Source organism: Ictidomys tridecemlineatus, chromosome 2 (assembly GCF_052094955.1).
Source record: "Ictidomys tridecemlineatus isolate mIctTri1 chromosome 2, mIctTri1.hap1, whole genome shotgun sequence".
NCBI lineage: Eukaryota > Metazoa > Chordata > Mammalia > Rodentia > Sciuridae > Ictidomys > Ictidomys tridecemlineatus.
Genome location: NC_135478.1, coordinates 20,786,277 through 20,811,878, shown reverse-complemented (window position 1 = coordinate 20,811,878; position 25,602 = coordinate 20,786,277). Strand labels below are relative to the sequence as shown.

Below are 25,602 nucleotides of genomic sequence, written 5' to 3'. Positions count from 1 at the left end.
TAGCATACCAAAGACTTTGAGAACTGAAGTAATGGAGAGATCACCATCCAGTTCCCAGCCTGGCCAATGAGTGATTGATGAAGCCTGAAATGGAGCCAACAAGGAGTATAAACTCTTTGAAAACAACTGACATTGTCATCAGAACCTGTAAGGTTGGGTTGGTCCTTGATGCCAGGACCTCACCAGGTGGATAACCTGCTAAAATAAAAATAGCATTTTTTTAAGAAGATTTAAACAAGCTACAGTCTCATAATATAATTTTCACATTGTCCATAATATAAAATCAAAATTACTTAGCATACAAAAAAAAAAAAACATGAACATTTAAATTGTCCTTGGAAAAGACAGTCAACAGATGCCGGTGATGAAATTTCACAGATGTTAAAATTATCAAAGTCCTTAAAGCAGCTATGATAAAAGTGCTCAAATGAGCAATTGCAACCATTCTTGAAACAAAGTTTAAAATAGAAAATCTCAGCAAAGACATGAGAGATAAAAGTAGAAATCTGAGAATTTAGAAATACAAAGCCAAACAAAGGAAGTCACTGGATGGACTCATTAGCAGAATTGAAACGACAGAGGGAAGAGTCAGTGAATTTGAAGATAAATAGAAATTATCCAATATAAACCATAGAGAGGAAGAAAAGGATATAAAAAATGAACACAGCCTCTCTGACATATGGGAAGAAAAAAAAAGGAGGGGATGTCTAACGTTTGTGTCATCAGATCCCAGAGAAAGAGAAATACACACACACACACACATATTTACTTTTATGTGCATATATATACTTATATATGTACATATAGGCTTGTATATATATATATATATATATATATATATATATATGTATGTGTTTACGACCTAAACAGACCACAAACAGAACAAAAGAAATCTACACCCAGACACACTACAATCAAACCACTGAACACTAAAGATAAAGGAAAATCTTGAAAATAGAGAAAAATGGCATTGTTTTTAGTGGGAAAATGGTTTGAGTGACTCTAGATTTCTCATTGGAAACCATAGAGGTCATAGAAAAGAATACAGAATTTTTAAAAGAGCTAAAGGGGAATAAAAGTTAGTCTGAAATTCTAATTTTGACAAAAATATCTTTCAGGAATAAAGGTAAAATAAAGACATTCTCTGGTGAAGGAAAACTAAGAAAATTCACAGGAGCCAACCTGTTCTAAAGGGATTAATCATATTCCTCAGACAGAAAGGTATGTCTGGGCTTTGTCACACAGCTGAACTGGTGGCCCCTCGGCATCAAGAATGGACCACTCATGTCTCTCAGGCTACTATTTTCAATTTGCAAGGTCAATGCAGAGATTTGGGATGAGCAAAGTGACCTTCAGAAGCCAATTTTGGAAACATTCCAGCAGGAGTGAAGAGTGGCAGCTCAACTTCCTGACTGGGGAGACTAGTGTCTGTAAAACGAGTGCTTATTGGAAAACGTCCCGTGGTGTTCAGACCCCATAGGTACTCTTAAAAACTGTGAAGACAAAATGGTAGTAGTGTGGCCCAGGCTCCCACCCTGAGCAAGGAGTCACCAGAAGCTCTAGATACTGGGCCAGAACCTGGGGATGGGCAGAGCAGATGGAATACTCTTCGGATGAGGTGGTATTTTCAGGGAGCTTCCTGGCATTAATGAGTCAGCCATGGAGGGGAACATGGTGGACACTGGGTAGCCACCCAGGTGACAAAACTCAGTGATTATCATAATCATCAGTGGAGAACTGGGGCATTTCTTCAGTAAGGAATTTGGATGAAGAAGTAGTTTGGGGGCCATTCTTATGACTCAGTGTCTCTCTGTAAACTGTCACAACGAGGAGAATATGAGCCATAGTTCTTAGAAGGATGATCTACAAATATTGTAGTTTGGAGAAGAGGAAGAACCATACTTGTGACCCCAGACTCTGGACACGACCATCTTCATTCTCATATCGTCCCATGAATAGATAAATAATGTGAACAGAGGACTTTCCACTTTACATGGGTGTTCTGGAACAATCTGGTTCCAGTGTATGGAAACCAGTCCCAAAATACAGTGAGACTAAAGAAAGAGGCAGATCTAGGACTGCACTGGTGCAATTTATTGGAGACCCACTGACAAAAGCATGATCATAGGCCACAGCAAGAAGAGTGGATCTCCATAGTTTGGGTCACAAGGAGGGGTATATATATATATATATATATCCTTCCCAGGAGGCTCTATCAGATCCCCTCCAAGGCTCCAGAAGTATCACTCGTGCTGATTCAGCAGTTTCTGTGCAGGCACAGTTTCCAAACAAGTCTCCAGCTCTCCTCCAAGTCTCCAGCTCTCCTCCAAGTCGCCAGCTCTCCTCCAAGTCTCCAGCTCTCCTCCAAGGCTCCAGCTCTCCTCCAAGGCTCCAGCTCTCCTCCAAGGCTCCGCATCTCCTCATTGAGGTCTGGAACCACAAGCTGCTTAAATCCTGGCACTGCCACTTGTGGGCAGTGTAGGGATCCATCAGTCATTTAGCTTCTTGAAGTTCTGGTTTCCTCTTGGAGAAGCAGGATCATGATCACCTTGGAAGATTGGGACAGTTTCCTGAGCTGATGCCCATGAGTTTCTTTGTCCAGCGTCCAGTACCTAAGAGGAGGCCAGGGATTGTTCTCTCCTTCCCTTTTCCATATTAGGAAGATTTCCAAGGGACTTTGAAGAGGGCAGTGGTGATTACTGGGAATTCTTTCAGTGCTCTTGACAGCTGTCTTTGAGCTACTTACACTAGGTAAGCCCTAGAAAATGGATAGTAATGCAAACAGAAACATAAGGAAAAACTGTCCCCTAAAGACATAAATAATGTCTGTTTTGGGTAACATTCCAAACATGGCATTTTATTGACCTATCGTCATGAACCTGTTTTTGTTTGTTTGTTTTGTTTTTGAAAGGCATTCCGTATGCACCTTTTCTTTCTTTTTTAAAATATGGTTTTAGTTGTAGATTGTCACAACATCTTTATTTTCATGTGGTGCTGAGGATTGAACAGAGGGCCTCACACGTGCGAGGCCAGTGCTCTACCACTGAGCTACAACCCCAGCCCATCTGTTTTGAGTATATTAGCAAATCATTTCCCCATCCTAACTACCTGTGTGTGTCTGTCCTTGAGTTCTCCTTTTGAAATGGTGGTGACATCTTACTAGTTCCTTTATTAATGGAAGCTTTGACATGTGTTGACTTTAAATTTATATGAGCCATGACTTTACCTTTGAAAACGTAACGCCTACTTCCTTAATGATTCACAAATCAGTAATTCAGATAAGACCTTCTTCATCCCTTCTCCACTGATTTTATATTAAATTCCAAGTTCCTCATCATGCCCTCCATAAAACACAAACAATACACATCCAAATTCGTGTGTGTACCCACACAGGGTCATGCTGCCATCCCCATACCTACCCAGTACCCTCTACATGCCCACAAAATAGTGATCTTTGCTGGAGAGGGTTGCTAAAAACACAGGCACATCTGAATATTTTGGACTGAATGGGAATTAGATACCTAACCTATGAGGTAATTGGAAACCAAATGGCTGGGACTAAATAAATGAAGTAGTAACCTTAGCAGGGAATGATATAGAGTGCTATCTATTTGGAGTCTACACTGAATCCTAACTTCAGTTCAAGTTTAAAAATTGCACTGCCTTGAGCTTTTAGGGTCCCTCTTTGAGGACTTGCTTGCCATTCTCTTTTCCACCCTTAAGGAAGGTGCACTGAGTATCCACAGTGATGGTGATCTGGGTTGAGTCCCTCTGGGACCTGTTCTATATTTGCCAATATTGTTTTCAATGTCTGTTCCTTTTTGTGCTGCCATGTTCTATGTCAGACCTAGAGCCATAGTTGGTTGACGATCTGAGATTGTTGGAGCCTCGGCTGGGAGGCATGGAAGGTCTGTCTGCACGGTGGGTGGTAGTTATTAGATCATCTCTGGTGTCCCTGTGTACTCACTTGTTCCCTTTACTGATCACTATAGAGGACCAACAGACAGATTGACTTCTGCTCTGGATAACTACCAGTGTCCTCCCAATATGCTTACTAACTGAAAAACAGCAGAACTCTTGGGAAAGCAATCACAGGCTCTTCAGTACTCCAGCACAAACTCTGGGTCCTGTGGCATTGACCACTTGGGAGTTTCCCGGGAACTGGCTCAGGCTTTCTAAATCAGAATATACAGTTTAACGAGAGTCCTCTGGTGAATCTTGTGTACTTTCAGAGTTTGAGAAATGCTAAGAGTGACAGAGGAATATTAATCCCTCAAGTCTGTGACTCTAGTTGGTAGGTGTACTGATCATGTTCACCTCTCAGAGCTAGCTTTCTCATCCATAAAGGAAGGACACTAATCTCTGTTCCACAGGCCACGGAATGATCAAATACTTGTGCCGGCCAAAATCCATAACATATTTAAAGAGAGAACACTAAAGAAAACTTATGGGGGGGGCAGTAGGATTGGCAATAGAGATCAGGAGTCAGGGTTTTCAGGGCTGGGCTCTAGACCTGAGAAGGACAACACCCAACAGAATAAGAAGGGCTATGCAGAGAATTACAGCACAGGGGTGTGAGGGAGGGGCAGTCACTTCTGCTTGGGCAGTCAGGGAAAGCCTCTCCAGGGAGGGGCATTGAATCAGCCATTTGATATCTGGCCTGGGTGTGTTTGGGCAGAGAGAGGAGCTGGTGCAAAGACCCATGGATAGAAAAGTGAGGATCACAGAAAGAAGGCCCATGTGTCATTTGGTGGTAGGATAATGGAATGCTGTAGGATCAAAGAAACCATGATACTCACCAAAGAGTCCATCTGATCACAATATTTCCCAGCCACTACCATTGAGCAGGCCAGTGGGTCTGTGAACAGCAGGAAGCCCAGGCATGGTTCTGCATGCTCCTCTCTTTCTGTGTGTTAAAGCTGAAAGCCACACACTGGAATGGTGGAGTCTCCATCAGCCAGCATCTCCAAGTACGTAAACGAGTATTCCCCATGAACCTGTGTTAGACCTGTCATCTGAAAGAGAACTAACTAAGCGTTTGTGTCAAACCAGTAAGATTTTTGGAGGACGTCCCAGAATCCCCAGAGGAGGGAACAGGGAGCTGTTTGAAAAAGCCCTCCTGGTGATTCTAGGGCACACTGAAGTCTGAGAACTGCTGTGTAGGGTGGGAGTTCTGTGCAGGAGGGCTGTCCACCTCCTGAGCTAGACAAATCAACCTTGTACCTAACAGGGGAAGAGTGGAACTTTGTAAAGTGTGTACATAGAACTTGGAGAAGGTCAGACAACTGCATTCTAACTTGCTTGAAGGGTAGAGAAAGAATGGGTGGTTTATCTGCTCAGCAGGGGCAGGCAAGGCTTTGAGGCCTGATGACCTGGTGTTGGGTCTTCCCACTTTGCCAAGTGAGAATTTAGAAAGAGCTACCATATGCAGCTATAATTCTCATAGCTAATTCAGGCAGGAATGGATACTAAAACCATTGTGTGAGAATTTGTTAGGGAGCAGGAGAGTCATATCTTCCTACAGAATGTTAATTTACAAAAGGCGGGGGCTAGCATCTTTGCAGTGGAGAGAATTGTGAGCCCCCACTTTAAGTTCATCATGAAATATAAGGTTCACTACCTCAAAATGGGACAAAGTGATACTAGTGTCTCCTAATGTGTGACACATTGGAAGGCACACATATTATTTCTGTGCTGTTCCTGCCACAAATGCAAAACCTGAATCATGAAGGTGATAAAATATTGTGTTTTAGAAAATGGCAATGATGTGAAAGAAAGGTTGAAACATTCTGGATTAAAGGAGGATAAAGAAACAACTAACACAACTGAGATCTGAATTGGATACTGAGCTGGAAAAGATGCTTTAAAAGATAATGTTGGGAGAGTCAGAGAAATTTGAATATAGAGCCCATATTTTAAAATATTACATCAATATGAAATTTCAATAATTTATACTGTGGATATATGAGAGCCTGGCCTCTTTCCTAGGAGATGTGTGCTAATGAATTAAGATAAAGGAACTTCATGTCCACAAGTCACTTTTAAGTGTTTTTGGGAAAAAGAAAAAAAATATCAAAAAGAAGATGCAAAAAAAATAAATGTTAATCTTCAAAAGTTGGAAGCACCCTAATAGAGGTTTCACAGTCTACAAAGTGCATTCTTTCTGTCGTGTGGGTGTGGCAGGAGGATGTCTGAGGTGGTTCTGTTTCTTTCCTGTTCTCTGCTGAATTTCTTTGTTTGGGTCCCAAGCAACCCCCTGCCCAGAGAGTTCAATTAGGGGACGCTGTGGCTCCAGGGGGAAATTGTCAAAGAGAATGTTGCCAGGACCCAAAAATAAAGATGTCAAATTCTTGGTTTCTGGTTATGATGAAAGAAAAACCTAAGTGTATGTTTGGAGTAAGACCAAACAATCTGGAAGGGAAACTTGCTGAGCCAGTTCTTTTCTTTGCTTATTTGACCCTGCTAATCCCACTTGCCAATCACCTACGACAAGAACTGGATAAATGTTCTTCAAGTAGAGAAGGGAAGGAGGAGTTTGGAGAAGGATTCCACTTACATCAGATGTAAGAGCCTTTCACCTATCCCTGTCCATGAGCTGAGTCCAAGGTTATAGGAGAAGCCCCGGATGAGTCTGAGGATCCAAAGACAGATGTGCTAGTTTTGCAGTGAGCCTGGGAAAGTGAGGATGTTCTAGAACCCTTCCTCCATGGGTGACTCTCACCCATCACAGGGCAGCAACCACATTGGGCAATGAGAAAGTCAGAAATGGCAGCAGGTGGGCCTCAACAGGGAAGTACCAGAAGATCTCAAAGTACCTGGCCCCAGATCCATGTGAAAGTCACTTCTATACATTGCCTAGGAGCAGGTAGGCAGGCAGGTATGTCCCAGGGGGCCTTGCAAACAGTACAAAGGAAATAACACAGCCTCCCCCACAGCTCTAGCAAGTGCCTCCACCCAGATATGATATCACCCAGGGAAAAGTTGGTGGAGAGGAAAAGTCTATCTGAATTATCTGAACTGATTGCAAGGCTCATATTAGGGATTGAATTAAGGTGGTGTGTGTGGGGGGGAGGTTGTAATTTTAAAATCATGGGAGGATATATTTCCTGTAGCCAGTAGAGGGCACTTGGAGACAGCAGAAAACTTGAAGGAATTGGCTCTAATGATGGAAGCACAAGATCAGGTATGTGGGGTTTGCTTTCCTAAGAAGAGATCCAGGGCAGGAGCTGAACCTCCCAACCCCTCTACACCACCACCTGCCAGGAAACAGTTTTTCATGGGTGCACGGTGGGAGGAAATGCCAATGGCAGAGACTTGGCCCCTCACATTCCGGATCCTTTCTAGAGCGTCAGTTGGTTCTGGTGGCTGCAGTTGCCTGGGGGTAGGTGGGCAATGCCAGACCCGCAGGGACTCCCTAGGTTGCAGGTCTTCCCACCTGATTCAGGGTCTTCCCACTCTTCCCACTCAGTTATATCTCAGTTCCATGCTACTCTGGGGATCCAGAGAGGGCCTCCCTCTGCATGGGCAGTTGAACTGGTCATGGGGACATTGGAATGAGTCCCTCTGCTTTTGGGGCAGGAAGTTGGGAGGCCTGGTTGATGTCCTCCAGGTGAAATGCATGTCTGGCCAAGAAGATCACTACACACGGGTGTGGATGTAAGAGAGGAAACATCACAGATTGAGAGGAAACCACTTGCACACCCTCCTGCCATAACCAGGATCAAAGGAAAGCATCTTAAAAATAGTTTACAAAATGCTCTGTGTTATTAGGGGATTTCCCACCTTTTGAAATTAGCCCACCTAATTAATGCATCTTCCTTTTGCACCCCCCAAAAACTTTGCAAATAAGTTACAGGCATTATGACCATTTTCCTCCTTAACATTTAAATTTTTTTGTAGTTGTAGATGATTAGAATGCCTTTATTTTATTTATTCTTATGTGATGCTAAGAATTGAACCCAGTGCCTCATGCATGCTAGGCAGGCACTCTACCACGGAGCTACAGCCCCAGCCCTTGCCTTAACATTTAGCCTGTATTTTTCAAGCCCCAGAAAGCCCAGCACAGTGATTAAATCCAGGACTAAAATGTTTGTTGAATAGTATCTAGCATACACCATGCTAGGCTAATCTTGCTCTAAAGCCCCAAAGAACTTAAACCAGTGAGGGAAATCTGGACCTGTAGCTTAGATCAGCAACTTGGTGATCAGCAGCTCAGCAATGCATAGCAGATGAGACAAATCCAGGAAAAGGAAGCAAGAGAGTAACCTGGAACATGAAAGGCAAGGCAGAATCCATCAAGGTTTCCATGAGTTTCCAGGGAAGCCATTGGAAGAAGAGATTTCTGAACTAAAGACAAAGGTTTAGGGACCTCTTCTTAGAAAAGAAAGAACAGAAAAGAGATGTGTTGTTCTTCCACACCCCAAAATATATAAGCCCACAGTCCTCCTTGGGGCCTCTATTACCTGTGACACTAAGGCCTTGAATAGCTGTAGCAATATCCAACCCCTGCCTCTCCTGGGTGCCTGACCCAAAACAGTGGTGTCTCCTGCCACCCTCAGGCCCCAGAAAAAGCAACTGTATTGTATTCTCAGATGTTCTGGTGTTCTGCAGAACCTGGAACCGACCAGCCAAAGCAGGTAAAGTTGCAGGGCTTAGGAACCAGGTAAGTAGGCCCCATAGCCCATCAGCTGTGGTCCAGCCCCTGGTCCCTGTCAGTGGCTGTGCTGTCAAGGAAGGAATCCCGACCCACCATAATTGTCCCAGGGATGAAGACCCAGGGCTCAGCCAGATATCAACAGCCAGCCAAGCCTCTGGGGCTTTACAGACATATAGAGTGCACTTCTCAACTCTCAGTGATAACTGGTTGGTCATATTTTGCATTTTCATCAATTCATCATGAGTCAATATTTTTAAAAAATACCATAACACCAATTTATGAGAAAAAATAAATTGCAAAGCAAACTAAAATATAATATCAAATTTTAATTGGATTCAACAGACATTAAATTGCATTTTAAAATATAGAAACAAACATAGGGAAAACTAAAAGCATTATGAAGACAGTACCCATTATTCATTGAAAATGTGCCTAGGGCATTTAGTATGGAGACTCATTGTTAAATTCAACTTTTATAGTTATGCAGCTATAACTAACCAAATAGTAAAGAGATAGGTAAGTGGTGATTTTCTGTACTAAATACTTAGACCTGCTTTTGAATGCATACTGTTTTATCAGTATTAAGGTTTATAATATAATAAATGAGTATGATTCTTTTAACTTTTATTTTAGCTAGCTCAGGTTGATAACTGTCCCATTTACAAGGGATAATGTATAAGCTTCTCAGCTCTCTTTTACTAACACTCCAGATTGAAGCTGATATATCTAATTTCTTGACAAAATATTTCCAGTGGGGTTTGTTTTCCAGCCTGTAATTCAGGCTGAAGAATACACAATGCAAATTTTTATGCCTCCAAGTTAGATAATAATGTTAATCTTTAAATTTTGAAAGTATTGATAACAATTAAATTCATGGTAAATGAAACAAATTAGAAAAATAAATATACACTTTCAGTTTTCAGATTTTTACACATTTTTGGCTAAAGACTGCCAAACAAGCCTTAAAGCATCACTTGTTGTAATGTGATCATTAGTTAGTGGCTCATGCCACCTGCAACTCAACCCAAGTGTTTCATGACACTTGAGCGGACTCACATGCTTGGTCATGTGCTTGGAATTCATGACAATGTTAATTGTCCAAAATGCATCTAACCATTTACTCTCAATTTCCATTCTTATCTCATTGTGGACAGTTTGCAGACTGATGTGAGCCCTCAGACCATTCTTCAGGTAGTGCTGGTGTGGGGACTTCTATGGTATAAAGCACCTTTTTGTTAAATATAATGAATTTCTGGTTAAGTGATGAAGCTTTTGAACATAATTTGTTATTTTTGCTTCTAGAAAAATCCCCCTGATGGCACAGAGCAGTGGGGAGAAGTTGATGCCTTGGGATGGGCCCTTCCTCTCTTACTAAACCTCAAAACAAACATCATCAGTGAACATTTCCGCTTGATGATACTGCCACCCCTCATGCAAAGAAACATAAATGCATGGTTTTCTTCAAACAGAAGTGTAGGATCTATAGGAGATGTCCAGGCCATATCTTGTCCTTCTTGACACTGACTTGATGAACTACAATGTGTGGTTGCATTGTAGTGTTAACTGTGGAATTGTTTAAAAAGGTGATGGAAGATTGAAAAAGCAAAAGGGAAAATTGATAAAGCAATAGTACTCATAACCACGGGAATCAGAGCCATCAATTCTGTAGGACTTTGGGAGCAAAGGAAATATGTGGCATTGTTTAGACAAAAAAAATCAATCTAATTATTATGTTACTGTCTCTTAGCTCTGAATTCACTATTATATGCCCTGCTGAGGCTTCTGTGTCAGGTGCTGCAGATAGGGAGACCCCTGAGGCCAGAAGGAGAAGCAAGAGACCTGTTTCTTCCTGCCTGTGAGCTGTCTCCCTCAGCAGGGCTTCTCCACCCTGGCAACAACATGGCTCTCCCTCATCCTAGACCTGCCTCACCACAACACTCCTTCCTCCTGCTCAGGGAGGGAAGTGGAGACTCACCCTCCCCTCAGAGCTCTGGGTTCACCTGCTCAGGACCCCCTCCTCTGGCCTTCTCAGTTTATTTTATTCTAACCTGTTTCCTTTGCTCCCCAAGTCTTACAAAAGTGGGGGCTCTGATTCCTGTAGTCATCAGCACTATGTTTTCCCAACTTTCCCTTTTGCTTTTTCAATCTTCCATCCCCTTCTTAAGCAATTCCCCATATTCTCTCTGTTGAAAAGAAAGCCAGTCCTTCCTACTGGTTGATAATTGTTACTCATTAATCCAGCACCTAGTTCAAATTTGTCTTCCGTTGGTCGGAATTCTTTGTGAGTAATGAAAATTTTCATTTTAGCAAGATCCAAACCATATGTTGCCAGGCCTATTAGATGGGCTTTCCAGGTACCCAAATATAGTGAAGGAAGGAAATAGTGATTATAAACCATGGCCCCGAAGCCTGTTTAGAAACAAGGACCCTAGCACATTGCTATGATTATGCATGTAAACTCTAGAGTAGAGGCAGTCATAACAACTGGGGGGCTAGCACAATAATCCAGGAGATGGATAGTTGGTGGCTCTGTTCCAGGTGGTGGTGGAGAAAGAGGTGAAAAGAGGGTTAATTCTGAATGCATTTTGAAGCCAATCTGACAAAGAGGTTTGCTGAGGATTAGATGGAAGGTGAGAGGAGTCAAAGATCGTCCCAGGGCTGTTGACCTAAGCAGCTGGAAGGATGGAGTTGCCATCAGTTGAGTTGGGGAAGGTATTAGGTGGATAAAGTTTCAGGAGAAATCCATGAGTTGAAGTATGCACAGTTGACTTTGAAATGTCACTAGGTGTCCAAGTGCAAATGATTCCAAATCTTTGCTCTTTGACTTGATTTATTACTTCCCACTAGAATGAGGAAGCCTGATGTCAGTCCCTTTCAGCTCTCATTTCAGCATCTCTGGTGCTCAGCACAGTGCCTGGACCACAATCATCTCAGTAAATAGCATTTGAGTGAATGGATGAAAAAAAAATTGTATACTGCAGAGGTTCCAATTGAGGCCAAAGTTTGTCTTATTCAAGTTGCAACTCTACATCTTGTTTTCTAGTCAGGAAGAGAATAACCATTTGGTTCTGTAAAATGCAGCTTCTAGTGTTCACTGGAAACCCATCTTGCTAGCTCATCACTTGTAAGTTGAAGTCCTTCTTCCCCGAAACAGAGAGAAACCTCTCAGAGAGAGACACAGGAGTTTTCTGTCCTTCTTTAATAAGTGTGGCCTAGCCTGGATTCTGCTGGAGACTTATTCAGTCAGAAGACAGTTCTTTGACAACATTTCGGCTCTAGGAGGCACCAGGGGACTGAGGTGGATCAGGAGATGCCTCCTCCTGGCTTCTTTCATTGTGTGTGGATGTGCTGTTTGTGTTGTGCCCCCATCTCCTAGGAAACCTGAAGAATATTCTAGAACAAGTTCTCTGGGAGCTTCCCTCTCTGCTAAAGTTCAAATCCAAGTAATTACAGACTTTCTGTTGGACACTTGTCAGGGGACCACAGCCAGGTGCCTCCTTTGCCTGGTGTCCAGCACAGAATAGGAGGAGCCCTTCTGGACACTCTGTACTTTCACCTTAATTCAGCCAGCTCGGCCTTTTGCACCAGTGTGACTCTATAATGAGCTGCCTATCCAGCACCTGACCTCTGGTGTCACCTTCTTCATGGAGGTTTTCTTTACTAAAGATTGCCAAACAAACCTTAAATCATCACTTGTTTTAATATCATCATTAGTTAGCGGCTCTTGCAACCTGCAACTCAACCCAAGTGTTCCATGACACTTGAGGGGACCCACATGCTTGGTCATGTGCTTGGACTTCATGACAATGTTAATTATCCAAAATGCATCTAACCATTTACTCTCAATTTCCATTCTTATCTCATTGTGGACAGTTTGCAGACTGATGTGAGCCCTCAGACCATTCTTCAAGTAGTGCTGGTGTGGGGACTTCTATGGTATAAAGCACCTTTTTGTTAAATATAATGAATTTCTGGTAAAGTGATAAAGCTTTTAAAATAATTTGTTATTTTTGCTTCTAGAAAAATCCCCCTTGTGGCACAGAGCAGTGAGGAGAAGTTGATGCCTTGGGATGGGACCTTCTTCTCTTACTTAGCCTCAAAACAAACATCATCAGTGAACATCTCCGCTTGATGATACAGCCACCCCTCATGCAAAGAAACATAAATGCATGGTTTTCTTCAAACAGAAGTGTAGGATCTATGGGAGATGTCCAGGCCATATCTTGTCCTTCTTGACCTTGACTTGATGAACTGGAACCTGTGGTTGCATTGTAGTGTTAACTGTGGAATTGTTTAAGTAGGGGATGGAAGATTGAGAAAGCAAAAGGAAAAACTGATAAAGCAATAGTACTGATAATCACGTGAATCAGAGCCCTCAATTCTGTAGGACTGGGGGAGCAAAGGAAATATGTGGCATTGTTTAGAAAAAAAATCAATCTAATTATTAAGTTACTGTCTCTTAGCTCTGAATTCACCATTATATACCCTGCTGAGGCTTCTGTGTCAGGTGCTGCAGATAGGGAGACCCCTGAGGCCAGAAGGAGAAGCAAGAGACCTGTTTCTTCCAGCCTGTGAGCTGTCTCCTTCAGCAGCGCTTCTCCACCCTGGCAACAACATGGCTCTCCCTCATCCTAGACCTGCCTCACCACAACACCCCTTCCTCCGGCTCAGGGAGGGAAGTGGAGACGCACCCTCCCCTCAGAGCTCTGGGTTCACCTGCTCAGGACCCCCTCCTCTGGCCTTCTCAGTTTATTTTATTCTAACCTGTTTCCTTTGCTCCCCAAGTCTTACAGAAGTGGGGGCTCTGATTCCTGTGGTTATCAGCACTATGTTTTCCCAACGTTCCCTTTTGCTTTTTCAATCTTCCATCCCCTTCTTATGCAATTCCCCATATTCTCTCTGTTGAAAAAAAGCCAGTCCTTCCTACTGGGTGATAATTGTGACTCATTCCTCCATCACCTAGTTCAACTTTGTCCTCCGTTGGTAGAATTTTTTGTGAGAGTAATGAAAATGTTCATTTTAGCAAGATCCAAAACATATGTGGCCAGGCCTATTAGATGGGCTTTCCAGGATCAAAAATGCAGTGAAGGAAAGAAACCTTGATGATAAACCATGGCCCTGAGGCCTGTTTAGAAACAAGGACCCTAGCACATTGCTATGATTATGCATATAAACTCTTGAATAGAGGCAGTCATTTCAATTGGGGGGCTAGCACAATAATCCAGGAGACGGATAGTTGGTCGCTCTGTTCTAGGTGGTGGTGGAGAAAGAGGTGAAGAGAGGGTTAATTCTAAATGCATTTTGAAGCCAATCTGACAAAGAGGTTTGCTGAGGATTAGATGGAAGGTGAGAGGAGTCAAAGATCGTCCCAGGGCTTTTGACCTAAGCAGCTGGAAGGATGGAGTTGCCATCAGTTGAGTTGGGGAAGGTATTAGGTGGATAAAGTTTCAGGAGAAATCCATGAGTTGAAGTATGCACAGTTGACTTTGAATGTCACTAGGTGTCCAATTGCAAATGATTCCAAATCTTTGCTCTTTGACTTGATTTATTACTTCCCACTAGAATGAGGAAGCTTGATGTCAGTCCCTTTCAACTCTCATTTCAGCATCTCTGGTGCGCAGCACAGTGCCTGGACCACAATCATCTCAGTAAATAGCATTTGAGTGAATGGATGAAAAAAAAATTGTATACTGCAAAGGTTCCAATTGAGGCCAAAGTTTGTCTATTCAAGCTCCAACTCCACACTTGTTTTCTAGTCAGGAAGAGAATAACCATTTGGTTCTGTAAACTGCAGGTTCTAGTGTTCACTGGAAACCCATCTTACTAGCTCATCAGTTGTAAGTTGAAGTCCTTCTTCCCCGAAGTAGAGAGAAACCTCTCAGAGAGAGACACAGGAGTTTTCTGTCTTTCTCTTATAAGTGTGGCCCAGCCTGGATTCTGCTGGAGACTTATTCAGTCAGAAGACAGGGCTTTGATAACTTCTCGGCTCTGGGAGGGGCCAGGGGACTGAGATGGAGCGGGAGATGCCTCCTCCTGGCTTCTTTCTTTGTGTGCTGATATGCTGTTTGTGTTGTGCCCCCATCTCCTAGGAAACCTGAAGAACATTCTAGAACAAGTTCTCTGGAAGCTTCCCTCTCTGCTCAAGTTCAAATCCAAGTAATTACAGACTATCTGTTGGACACTTGTCAGGGGACCACAGCCAGGTGCCTCCTTTGCCTGGTGTCCAGCACAGAATAGGAGGAGCCCTTCTGGACACTCTGTACTTTCACCTTAATTCAGCCAGCTCGGCCTTTTGCACCAGTGTGACTCTATAATGAGCTGCCTATCCAGCACCTGACCTCTGGTGTCACCTTCTTCATGGAGGTTTCATTAACTCCCCTTTTGAGTTTATGACCTGGGCAGTGCTAGGGGAATTGTGAGTTCTGGGTCATTGTGAAAGCAAGTGACAGAATCTGTTACCTCTGGGTTGCACTGAGAGAGAGAGAAGCCCAGAAAACTTTCAGGATTCCAGACAACACTTGATAGACCAGCCTTTTGACTTGAATTACTTCATGAAGGCATACATGTCACTTTCTTTCTAGCTTACACATGTTCAAAGTGGATTTTTTCAAAGGGATTAACCAAATAAACCCTAACAGAATGTCATTAAATTCCTCCAGAGGAGTCTAGATGAATCTAGAAAAGACATTGAGCTGGTCTTGCCTTCCCACTCCCCTACCCTAGTCTCTGAAGGTTAAGCCTGAGTTTGTAGAATGACCCATCTCAGTTGCCCCTAGAATGGCAAGCTTTCTACTCAGAGCCCTGGTAGCAAGGGTCTGTGGTCACCATATGCCCCAGATAGTTACCCTTTACTCTTCCTGGATCTCCCAGATACACATGGTGCAAAGCTCTGTGTGATAAGGGGACAGACCCTGAAAAAGATGAATTGACCCAGTGCTGTCATCCTTGTAACATTTCTGAGTCACCACCTTTGAAGGAAGGACATTCATCTTTGTGATTCACAATTTTCATCTGCAGAGACTCCAACACTCCCCACAAAAACACAAGGCAGGAAGGAGCCAAGGTTCTTGGTGGTGTCTCCCATCCCTTGGCTAATTTCTGACAGCTGTGGTCAAGAGACTTGATTTGGCCTGACTTTTCTTTTTCCTTTGTCAACTTCCAAGGAGTCGTAGGTAAAGTTGACAATTGTTTAGCATTTAGATTTATTTATGGTTTGATTTTTTTTAAGCAATTATGTTACCGGATTAAGTTTGTGCAAAAATGAAGATGCTTATCTATGTATTATCTACACAGTCAACAAAGGGCAACTGGCTGTGTTAGCCATCCTACCCCTGTCCTAGTGGCCATCTGGCAGGCAGGTGTCCTTGAAGAACAGTATCTGAGTGACTTGTACTGAAAGGGTAGGCAGTGCCTTCCCCACAGCTTTACAGGTAGAAGGTGATTCCAGGAAGTTCAAGGACTACCACTGGGTGCATCTTTGAGAAGTTGAACAGAAGCTATCATGTTGACAAACAACTTCTCTTGGAGGACTGAGGGAGAGAAGGAACTGGTGATGGGACTAAAGTCCCAACCATAAGCACTGGTTTATGTAAAAAGGAAGGGAGCAGCTCCTGGTTGAAAGGAGCCAGGAAACTAGTCATGAGGACTAAAAAGTTACCATAAGCAGTGATCGTTCTTCCTAGGCCCTGCTTACTGAAACCTGCAGCAAATCCACCCCAGCAACATTATTTGAGGTGAGGCATGCACAGTTACAGTTGAAACTGTAGAAGTGTCAATCTCAAGATATGTGAATTCAAAAAGGAATTATCTAGGTTCTTAAAAGTAATTTAGGATGTTCTCATTGTTTGAATGACCTAGAGTTCTTTTGAGCTTGTTTTCCTGATAAGACTCATCTCTAAAAGCTCATCAGAGGGGGAAGGATGTACTCTGACTTGGCTCTTTTTTTCTCTGTTGGGAATGACAGAACCATTTTGATGTTTGGAATGTGGAAAGCATTTTACTCTGTACATAAATCATCCTCGAGGCTCCAGGTGGCTCTCTGTATACAACCAGTGAGTCACAGGCAGACAGATGAGCCTCGGTGGGAAGACTTGGGGCATCCTCTGTTTGGGGATTTGTATCCAGCTGGTCTGGTCTCTGCTTTGGTCCATCATCCACACTTAGCCACAGTCCTGGGATCCACCATTCTCTCCAGGAAAATTTTATAGGAAGAAATTTTGAAAACAAACTGATTAACCTTTTTTCTTAACAACTGGTGTGATGGGAAAACTGCGAAGACTTGTATTTTAGGCACTTTGGTCTAGAGCCTGCTGTCCCATGTCAGGGGTGGGGGGAGATTTGAGCACTGAAAAAATTTTATTAATATATTTTAATGTGTTATTTGAAGTATCACTTGGTGATTTTTTAAAATCCAATGTCTTTAAAAGGATCCATGTTATTGTATTGTAAATAATTTAGATGATTAAAATGGATTGTTTTAAACAATATTTAGATTATAGTTTTACTTTATTTCAGTGACATGTTTTTTTGTTCTGATTCACATAGGAAATGCACTTGATTAGAAACAGTCCATATCTTGTCCTGACAGTGTTCTGTATTTTAGATTTTTATGTGTAGGGAAGAGCCTCTATGTGGCAGACGATTAAGAGTTAAGTTCACACAGTTAAGTCAGTAGTTGGCTGGCCTGATGGACCATTCAGGTGAATTATCTTGGATGCCTTGATCCTTAAAGGTGAAGAAAGTGTGAGATTAAAGCTGTGCCCACAGAAGATGTTGCAGGTCAGTCTATTGAGCATTTATACACATGGAGCCCATTTTACCTGGGGAAATATCTGGAATCATGCAGACAGTGGCATCTGATCTTGTAGTGAGTGACCCTGCAGTAGAGATATGTCATAACTGGGGCTGAGATCCTGAAGTTGGTATTGGAAGGCGGTCACACTTAGTCAAAACAGGCCTTGAAAATTTCCCTAAGTCTCCAACACCTGGCCACCAGAGGTGAGAGCCAAGAATCAGCTTTGGTCACATCTTTGTTTTATGCATAGGTCCAAATTCCATTCAGGAGCCCTTACAGAGTGTGGGGAAAGGGAACAGAATAGGTCCTGGTGGAAAGGAACCAGACAGAAAGTTTTGGCAGCTATGTGTTTCTATAGCTTTATCACAGGGCAGGGGCCAGTTGCAGTACACCTTCATCAGCTTGTATCCTGTCTTGCTTTCAGTCTCACTCATGTCCACAGAAGTGGGTCCAGATAAACTCGTGAAGGAAAGGTGGCCCAGGGACCCAGCAGAACCAGACAGAAAAGGCTGGTACACTGATTGACAGGCCTTCAGATGTCTTTGGTGTAGGGAAGTTCCTTTTCAGTGTCTTGTGGGAGGAAGCGCTTTTTGATGCAGCCTGGCTCTACTGCAGTCTGCCCACACCCACCCACATCAGGACCTGTGGAGGAAGCCCCTGTGCTCTTGCATCAGCATGTATGTGAAGCCAGAGCGGATCAAACCGACTGCAGCTTGGAAGTCGAATAATGAAGAATGAGAATCGAAAACCAACAGCATAGAGCCAGCCCTGCTTAGAACTTCCAGAGCAGAGAGCACTTGCTGAAAGCAGTTTCTTTATGGTGTCCTTACCTGGGAGAACCACAGGAGGTCCCTCCAGAGTCCAGAGGCTCCCACATGGGTGCTGACTGGGGAGCATCAGCTCTTGACTCTTCTTACATGGAGGGGCCTTTGTGGAAGCACTTGCCTGTCAGGGTTCTGTGCGAGGGGGGAGTGCCCTCTTGGACTGGCTTTGAAGACGCTAGCAGGAAAGGTCTCCAGACAGCTCAGCCAGGCAAGCTCCCCTGCTTATTGGTGTCAGCCACAGAGAGAAGGACAAAAAGACAGAGGCCATGCAGGTGAGCTTGTTGACATCCAAAGGATCCATGGAGATTTTTGTACTTGCCCTTTTAACAGCATTCTAAAAAAATCTCTTCTCTAGATGATACCCCAGGGGCACTTGAGAGATTTTCTGGCCCTGTGCACAGTGCTGTGAAATTGTTCACCTCTTAAATCACATACTTTGTAGATGAAAGACAGTAGATAGCTTGGTGTAGTAGGATGACTAGACTTTTAATTTTGCAGGAACCAAGAATAAGTTGTACAGAAACTGGAAAAAGATTCTATGCTGATGAGGTTTAAATTCTCCATGTGCCTGACCAGCAGGGGCCCTGGAGTTTCCTCTGAGTTACAGGACCAGATCAGGGCTGTGTCCAAGAAATGTTGGAGAAGCAGAGAAGAGTTACCTGGCCCATGTGAGGCCTGGAATGCAAGGGCTTAAAAAGTATCATTATATATTTGTATAGTACTTTTTCGTTTAAAGTCACTTTTTATCTCATTTTTTTTAAAGTGATGAGCCACTTTATCTGAACCTACTCTTCATAATATCCCCCACTCCAAGGGAAATGCAGTTGAAACCACATTGATCGCTCTTACCATATTGGTATTAATGATGGATTGTTGGGCACGTGAGAGTTTATGGAGCTTTTTGTGTATGAATTCATCATGGAACTTTATTTCCCTCAGAAAAATTCATAGGCAGAGTTATATAATGAAGTGACAGGAAAATCTTTAAAGGATTTTTCTATGCCCTGGTATTTTAGTCTTTTAGGCAGAAATTCTAAGGCATTGCTTTGCCTTTTTTGTGTGGGGGGGAGAGGTTAATGGAAAGGGAGCTATTTCTCATGTAGCTGACAGGCAGGGAGATATCCTCCTTCTCCCCTCCTCTTCCCCTTAAGCAAAATTCAAAGTCATTACAAGCCAAGCATTTTTAAAAGATGTACTGATATTCTTAGGGCTTAGTTCAAGCCATGCCTTTAAGTTGGGTTGACAGTGGCTTTTACTGACAGTAGCTTTGTTTTTGCTTGCATAGAAAAGCCTGGCCCCTGGGTGCCACCCTTAATGTGGCAGCTACTGGAATAGCTGGTGCAGGGAGGAGTGTATGCGTATGTTGGTTATGAATTTATAGAAATTACAAAGACCCAAGTCCTGACAGCAGCTTCAACACTACATGGTCAGGTTAAGAAAAGGAAAAAAGGTTCAAGATCATTTCCTTCATTTCACACAAGTTGGTCCTTTCCATGAAGAGTGGGGAAGAGAAAATAGAAGGCCTCCATGCACCACAAAGACAGGGTCCCTGTTTCCAAGATTTTGAGATGCATTTGAAAAGAAATGTGCACCACAGGTATTTTTAGAAATTATTTATGTGCCTTTAAAAAAATGGTTTGGGTGCATGGCATGGCCAGTATTTCTCCATCTCAAAGACCTCTCTTGAAGCAGCTGGGTGTGTGCTGCATCTCCCTAGAGACACACTCAGTGAATGTTGCTCTCTTCCATAGCTCTGTGTCTCATGAAGGGCTCTCTGAAGGACTAGATTCTGTGATGGCTTTTAGAGAGCAAAAAACTTTTGTTGAACCTAGCATGTTTCAAATTTGCCCTTCCCAGAGGATGGGAGGGGAGCGCCACTGGGACTGATTTAAAGGTATGAGTTAATGTGTATTGTGGGCAAGCAGATGGAGTCGTCCTTTAGCTGTTGTGGAGATTCTGGGCCCACCAGAGCATCCCCAGCCTTGTGTGTGTTCCTCTCCTCTGTTTGGGGCTGTAGAGAGGCAGTGGGCTTTCTAGCCTGAGTCTTCAGGAGGCCTGATTGCTCCACAAGGCAGCAGCAATGCAGATTTATATGGCAACTCTACTTCTGTGTTACTACCACTGGTGGCAGCCAAAGAATCCCAGTTACTCAGTTCTCCAGTCAGGACCAGGCATCATGGAGCATGGGCAGTCAGCGCCACTTACCAAGTGGACCACTCCAGGCAGAAAACGCACCAGGGTTGCATCAGAGAACAGGAGAGAAGGGTAACTCTCAGCCGTAGAAAGCCCTCAGTGTGTGAACCTGCTGCTCGCCAAAGAGGTGTGCTTATGTGTGATGTGTTTTCAGAAGAAAAACCCTGCAAGCTAACTACCTACAGTTTGCCAGCTTAGAAGAGTTTGAATAATCAAGGATTAATTGAGTTTAAAACTTACCAAATTCTGTATCAGCATCAGAATTCAGGGAGAGGAATAGCAATTGAATATAAGAAAAGTCTGGGGCTCTTTATTGGTAAATGTAAATTAATACATTTTAATCCCTGCACATTAAGGAAGAATTTAAGTAGAGAAAGCATTAATTCTAAGAAGTCCTGTCCTTCCTGTCCCCAAAGTAAGCAGCATGAGATGAACCCACATTACCATTTTCTGAAAAGAACTTTAGAGGGGCAGGGGCTTTGGTGTGTGAAATAGTCTTGGTGACTTCCAGAGTGAACCCTCACCCTGAGCCCCTGCTGCCTGCCAAGAAGAAGGCTTTACCTGTCTCTTGGTTTGGGAATCTTCTCTTTTCCTGCACCCAGGGCTGTCACAAGCATCCCTTTGCTTCTCTGTGGCAAGCACAAGGAGCTCTGGCAAGCCCATCCCCAGGTGACTCACTGTCTCTTTGTTGTGTTATCCCAAGGAAGGGAGGTGCAGCAGCGGCCAGGCCATCCATGGTGACACGGGAGAGCTCCCGCATCCAGGCATCCCAGTGGTATTTTGGAGGAGCCGAATCTCCCGCTTTGGCACTTTTGACCCTCATTGATCTTCCTTGGTCTTCTAAAGCTATCCATTGCTCTGGGGAGTGGTGACTTCTGAATTTTTAGCAGCCTTTCTTATCCCCAAAACCCATTTGTTTAAGATGGGTTTTGCTTCTGTTGATGCAACTGTGTCTCTAAAACATCCTTCTTACCCTACCTGTTGTGATCAAAGACCTAATACTTAATGGGGTGGAGGAGAAAGTGTGCATTTGTGACCTTTTCATTTGATCTTCTGGTCATGTGTTTCGATGGGGGTATTTCTAATGTTAAATTCAGCCTTGCCTTATTTGATTTTTTTTTTGTTCTCTCTCTTTCAACTGTTTTGTCTTGATTCTACCTGTTGACTTCTTTTCCCCCCTCTCCTTCCTGAATAACCCATCATCCCTAAATTTGGGATGGCTTTTCCAGGCCTTCTCTTGCTTCTGTTTCTAGACCTTATTGCAGCAAGAGAATCGTGATTGTTCAGCTGCCTTCTCTTCATAGCTTCATCCATTTTGGTTGGCTTGCAGCAATTTCACAGTTATCTGAGTTCCTGAACCATTTCATTTATTGCTTGAGGAACTCAGATTCATAAAGGCTATTTTAAATGTTTTTTTTCTTCTTCTCCCTCCCATTTGCCTGGAGCTCCCAGTGTCTGTGAGGCTGTTTGCCGTGCCAGGGGCCACGGGAGCCTCCCTTGACACACAGAGCCCCACCAGACCACAGTTGGGGCATAGCATTTTTGCCTTGCTCCTGTGGCCCCGCTCACCATTTTTGTGCTTTGGCTTTGTCCTCACTTCCTTCAATGTATGTGCCTCCCATTTTCTTTTTTGTTTTTTTTTGGTTATCATTTGTTGTTTGTTTCATCTGGTTCCTGGTTTTCTTTTATGACACAGTCAGCTGTGTGTGGATCTGTAGTGTTTGGGGCACCAATCAGTTATGTTTTGTTTGCCTTTTTCTTTTCTTTCTTTTTTTGGTCAAACCCGAGAGAAAACGTCCCATAAGGAGCTAAAAGTTTCTAGTTCACAGACTTTGGAATCTTCCTGGCCTTTGATTCCTCATGGCCTCTGAGATCCTAATCCGTTTTCTCCCAGGAGGTCTCTGGTGGGCTGAGCTGCTGCAGGAGAACAGGTGGGTGCGGAGGGTCGGGGGGATCATCCAAGGACATCATTGTGCATGCTTTTTGGTGCAGCCTCTTTTTTTTTTTTCATCTTTTTTTTTTTTTCCCCTAATGCTTGAGTTATGAATGAGGATGACCTCTACAATCATGATGTCTCGTGACTACTTGTTCCTTCGCCAGCTTTCTGATGCATGGTCTTAATACCTGTGATTTTACTTTGCTCCAGACCACAATCTTTAGCTGCCTCAACAACCACCTGTTAGAACATTAAAAGGAAATAAATTGAGGATCCCTTGTTGCTCTCTCGACTTCACTTGAAATCAGACATCCTAGAAATGGCAAGAAAGGAGCCAGAGGGAGGTGTCAAGGAGGGAGCAGTGATGCCACTTGCACCACTGTGTGACAGACACTGTCCTGGAGATGGGGCACCCCAGAGGGCCCTGATCTCTGAACTCTTGCCAGGTTGCTGTTGAGGCTGCTGAGATCGCCCCCTCCCACCATGTCAATCACAGGTGGACAGTAGTGGAGCCAGCTTCCCGCGCCCCTTTTTGTGTGAGCAGAAAAGGGAGCAGCACAAGCCTTGCCTAACTGCCAGGTGCCAAGTGCCTCTCCCCGCCGGCTCCATCCCCTCCCCTGGGCCGAGTTTTGGCACCTGTTTGCCCACGTAAAGCAACAAAAGAAGAAAGCATATCCTGACCTCTGTGGAGGAAAACCAAATTTACCCCCAAGACCCATTAGTACCTCCCCCTGGAAGTGGATCCACTACTGGCCCAGGAATATGATGAGGAACACTGTCTGGATTGGGCCGGAAGCTGGGATCCGATGTTCTGCAGACCAGTGCTCAAAAATGTGGTCGTGTTTTGAGGGACCACCTTCCTCACCCAGATCCAGTTCACAAGGTAGCTCATCACTTCTTGCATCTTCTCAGGGCTGTGCTGGAGTTTTGTTTTTACCATGGTGTACTTGGATGCAAGGAATATGTTTTGTTCCCCGATTTAGCGCACCACCCTGGGAAGTGCATGTCACAGACCAACTCCACCTTCACCTTCACCACCTGTCGCATCCTGCATCCTTCAGACGAGCTCACGCGGGTCACACCAAGGTAAGGGTCCCTGGGCCCTGGTGGGCAGAGGCGGGGTGAACCCGGGCACTCCCTTTCCTGCAAGGCTTCCTATGGAGCAAAGTGAGGTCAAGGAGCTCATTCAAAAGCCAACTCTAGCCAGCTTGAGCATTTTAGGAGCATTTATAGTCACCTGTGCTGAGTCAGATCTTTGCTTTTGAATTGAAGCTCCTGTTAATTCAGATGCAGTGCAGATGGAGAAACCTCAACCCACCTTTCATTGCCCTTTTCTTGGCCCTGGAATTACTCTCAGGCCCTTCCCGAACAGGTGAACAATTGAAATCCAACAGACCTGCAGCCAAATCTGCTGGATGTTTGCCCCAGAGCTTGCCAGTAGAGCATGGCGTTCTTTCATGGTGGAGTTACGGAGCTCTGTGGAAGCCCTTGTACCTCTGGAACAGGCCCCAGGAACCATGCACCACAGCCAGACTATAATGACCCAAATGATAAAACTCCAAGACCAAGCCAGAGCCCAGCATGGTCAATTCCTTCTAGTGCAGCATCTGGCAAGAGGCCTTGTATGTCGTGGGTTGGTCTGTTTGGCTTGATCAGCTGCACAACTTCCCTCCACACCTTCCCGTGAAAGGGAAAGTGGTCTCCCCAACATAACAGAATGCCCCCCTCAGCCATTCCCTCTGTGGTGCAGTCAAGCAAGATTCTGAGGTTTATGGAAGGTAAGGCTTAAAGGGCGGGAGGTGAGAAGGGCCAGCTTAGAGGGAGCAGCCATCCCCAGGAGCACCTTAAACTATGAATAATTCTCCGCAGGTCATGTGAGGAGGACCACGAAGCAGCCCTGTGCCCCGCTGAGCTGAGAGGAGATGTAGGGCAGAGAGTCTGAGCCCACGGGCGAGGCAGGGGGTGAGCACACGGCCAGTAGTGCCTGCCCTGGCAGGTCACATGGAAAGAGCTGTGTGTGCACGCGTGGCCGCCACTAACCCGGGGACTGAGGCTTGGATGTGTCTCTGTGGTTGTGCCTGGCTAACAGAGCCTTGACCATCCACAACCCTAACTCTCTAAACTGCCCCAGCAAGTCGAGTGCCAGCGCTAATACAGGCCTAACCCGAAGGTCTCATCCTGTGGATCTCTAAATTTTGGTTCTGTCTTCTCCATCTCCCCTCTGGCCCAGAAGAACCTGGTTTTCCCATCCTGTGGCTCTGTGTTTGGAAGAGGCTGTCTTTAAAGCCACAGAACTCAGCTCCCCAATGAAGGCTGGTGCAGGGCAACTAGATGCCCTTTCTACCTACAGCCTCAGAATGCAGACTGCACCCAAGTGGATCTTCATCTGGAAGACCACCCAGCTGTGTCCCGGACCAGGAAAACCATAGGAAGTCAGGAGTATGGAAGGGCTTTCTTACCAGAGTTGGAAAGAAAGGTAGCCAGAAACACAATGAAATTTCCCTGAGGATGGTCACACAAGGTTTTAAGTCTAGAATTTTTTTTTTAACCCTGTCTTAATGATACATCAACATTTGTAAAATTCTCCCTGTGCCTTTACAAAATCCACATTTTCAACCACAGGAATATGCTGTGGTTTCTAATCTCACATTTCTCAGAGTACTCCTGATCGGCCAGCTTACTCCCACCTTAGCTTGTGGGAGATGGCTCTGTTCTGTGGTCACTGCCCTTGCTGATTGGCCAGTGGGGAGGTCACCTGAGTGGGGAGCCACATGGTGTTTCCAGCCTGTATTTCCGGTTGAACTGTTTCCCAGGAAGGGCCCCTTTGGTCACTCCAGGTACCTGCTCCAGAAGGGGTCCCCTACCTTCCCTCTATGTGCTTGGTGCTCTGCCCATGGTATTTGGGCCTCCCCTGGCCAGGCTGGGGACACTCCCCTGACCTGCCCCTGCCAAATCGGAGGGCAATCCCAGGAGACCTTTGGCAGGAGGTACTCCTTTGCCCTTGGCTGCTCATTCAGAAGCAGGACAGGGCTCCTGCCTATTCCCCCCCCCCATCCCTGGAGCAGCTGTTAAAAATCAGTCTTCCTTGTTTTCATAAGCAGACCCAGAAGCCTTTTCTCTGCTTCCCCTCCTGAAGACTTCTTTGTCTGCTGGGCCCCTAGGGGTCCTCAGCAGGACACTGAGTGAAGGAAGGATCTTT

At 44.4% G+C, this 25,602-nt stretch overlaps 1 protein-coding gene across 9 annotated transcripts in view; it reads left to right on the top strand.

Moving 5' to 3' along the window:
* LOC144375030 (trafficking kinesin-binding protein 1-like) overlaps positions 1–25,602 on the top strand; it is a 120,906-nt gene that overhangs the window by 13,290 nt on the left and 82,014 nt on the right. For 7 of the 9 annotated variants that reach the window (XR_013434330.1, XR_013434331.1, XR_013434332.1 and 4 more), the window contains one exon: positions 23,387–23,489. Coding sequence is in view for 3 of the 9 variants with exons in the window: in XM_078038083.1 (XP_077894209.1) it covers positions 23,407–23,489 (83 nt within the window). In the remaining 6 variants the exon portion in view is untranslated. Of the gene's footprint in view, positions 1–21,163; positions 21,243–23,047; positions 23,287–23,386; positions 23,490–25,602 lie in introns of those variants that run through there. The other 2 variants (XM_078038084.1, XM_078038081.1) reach the window with 2 other exon arrangements.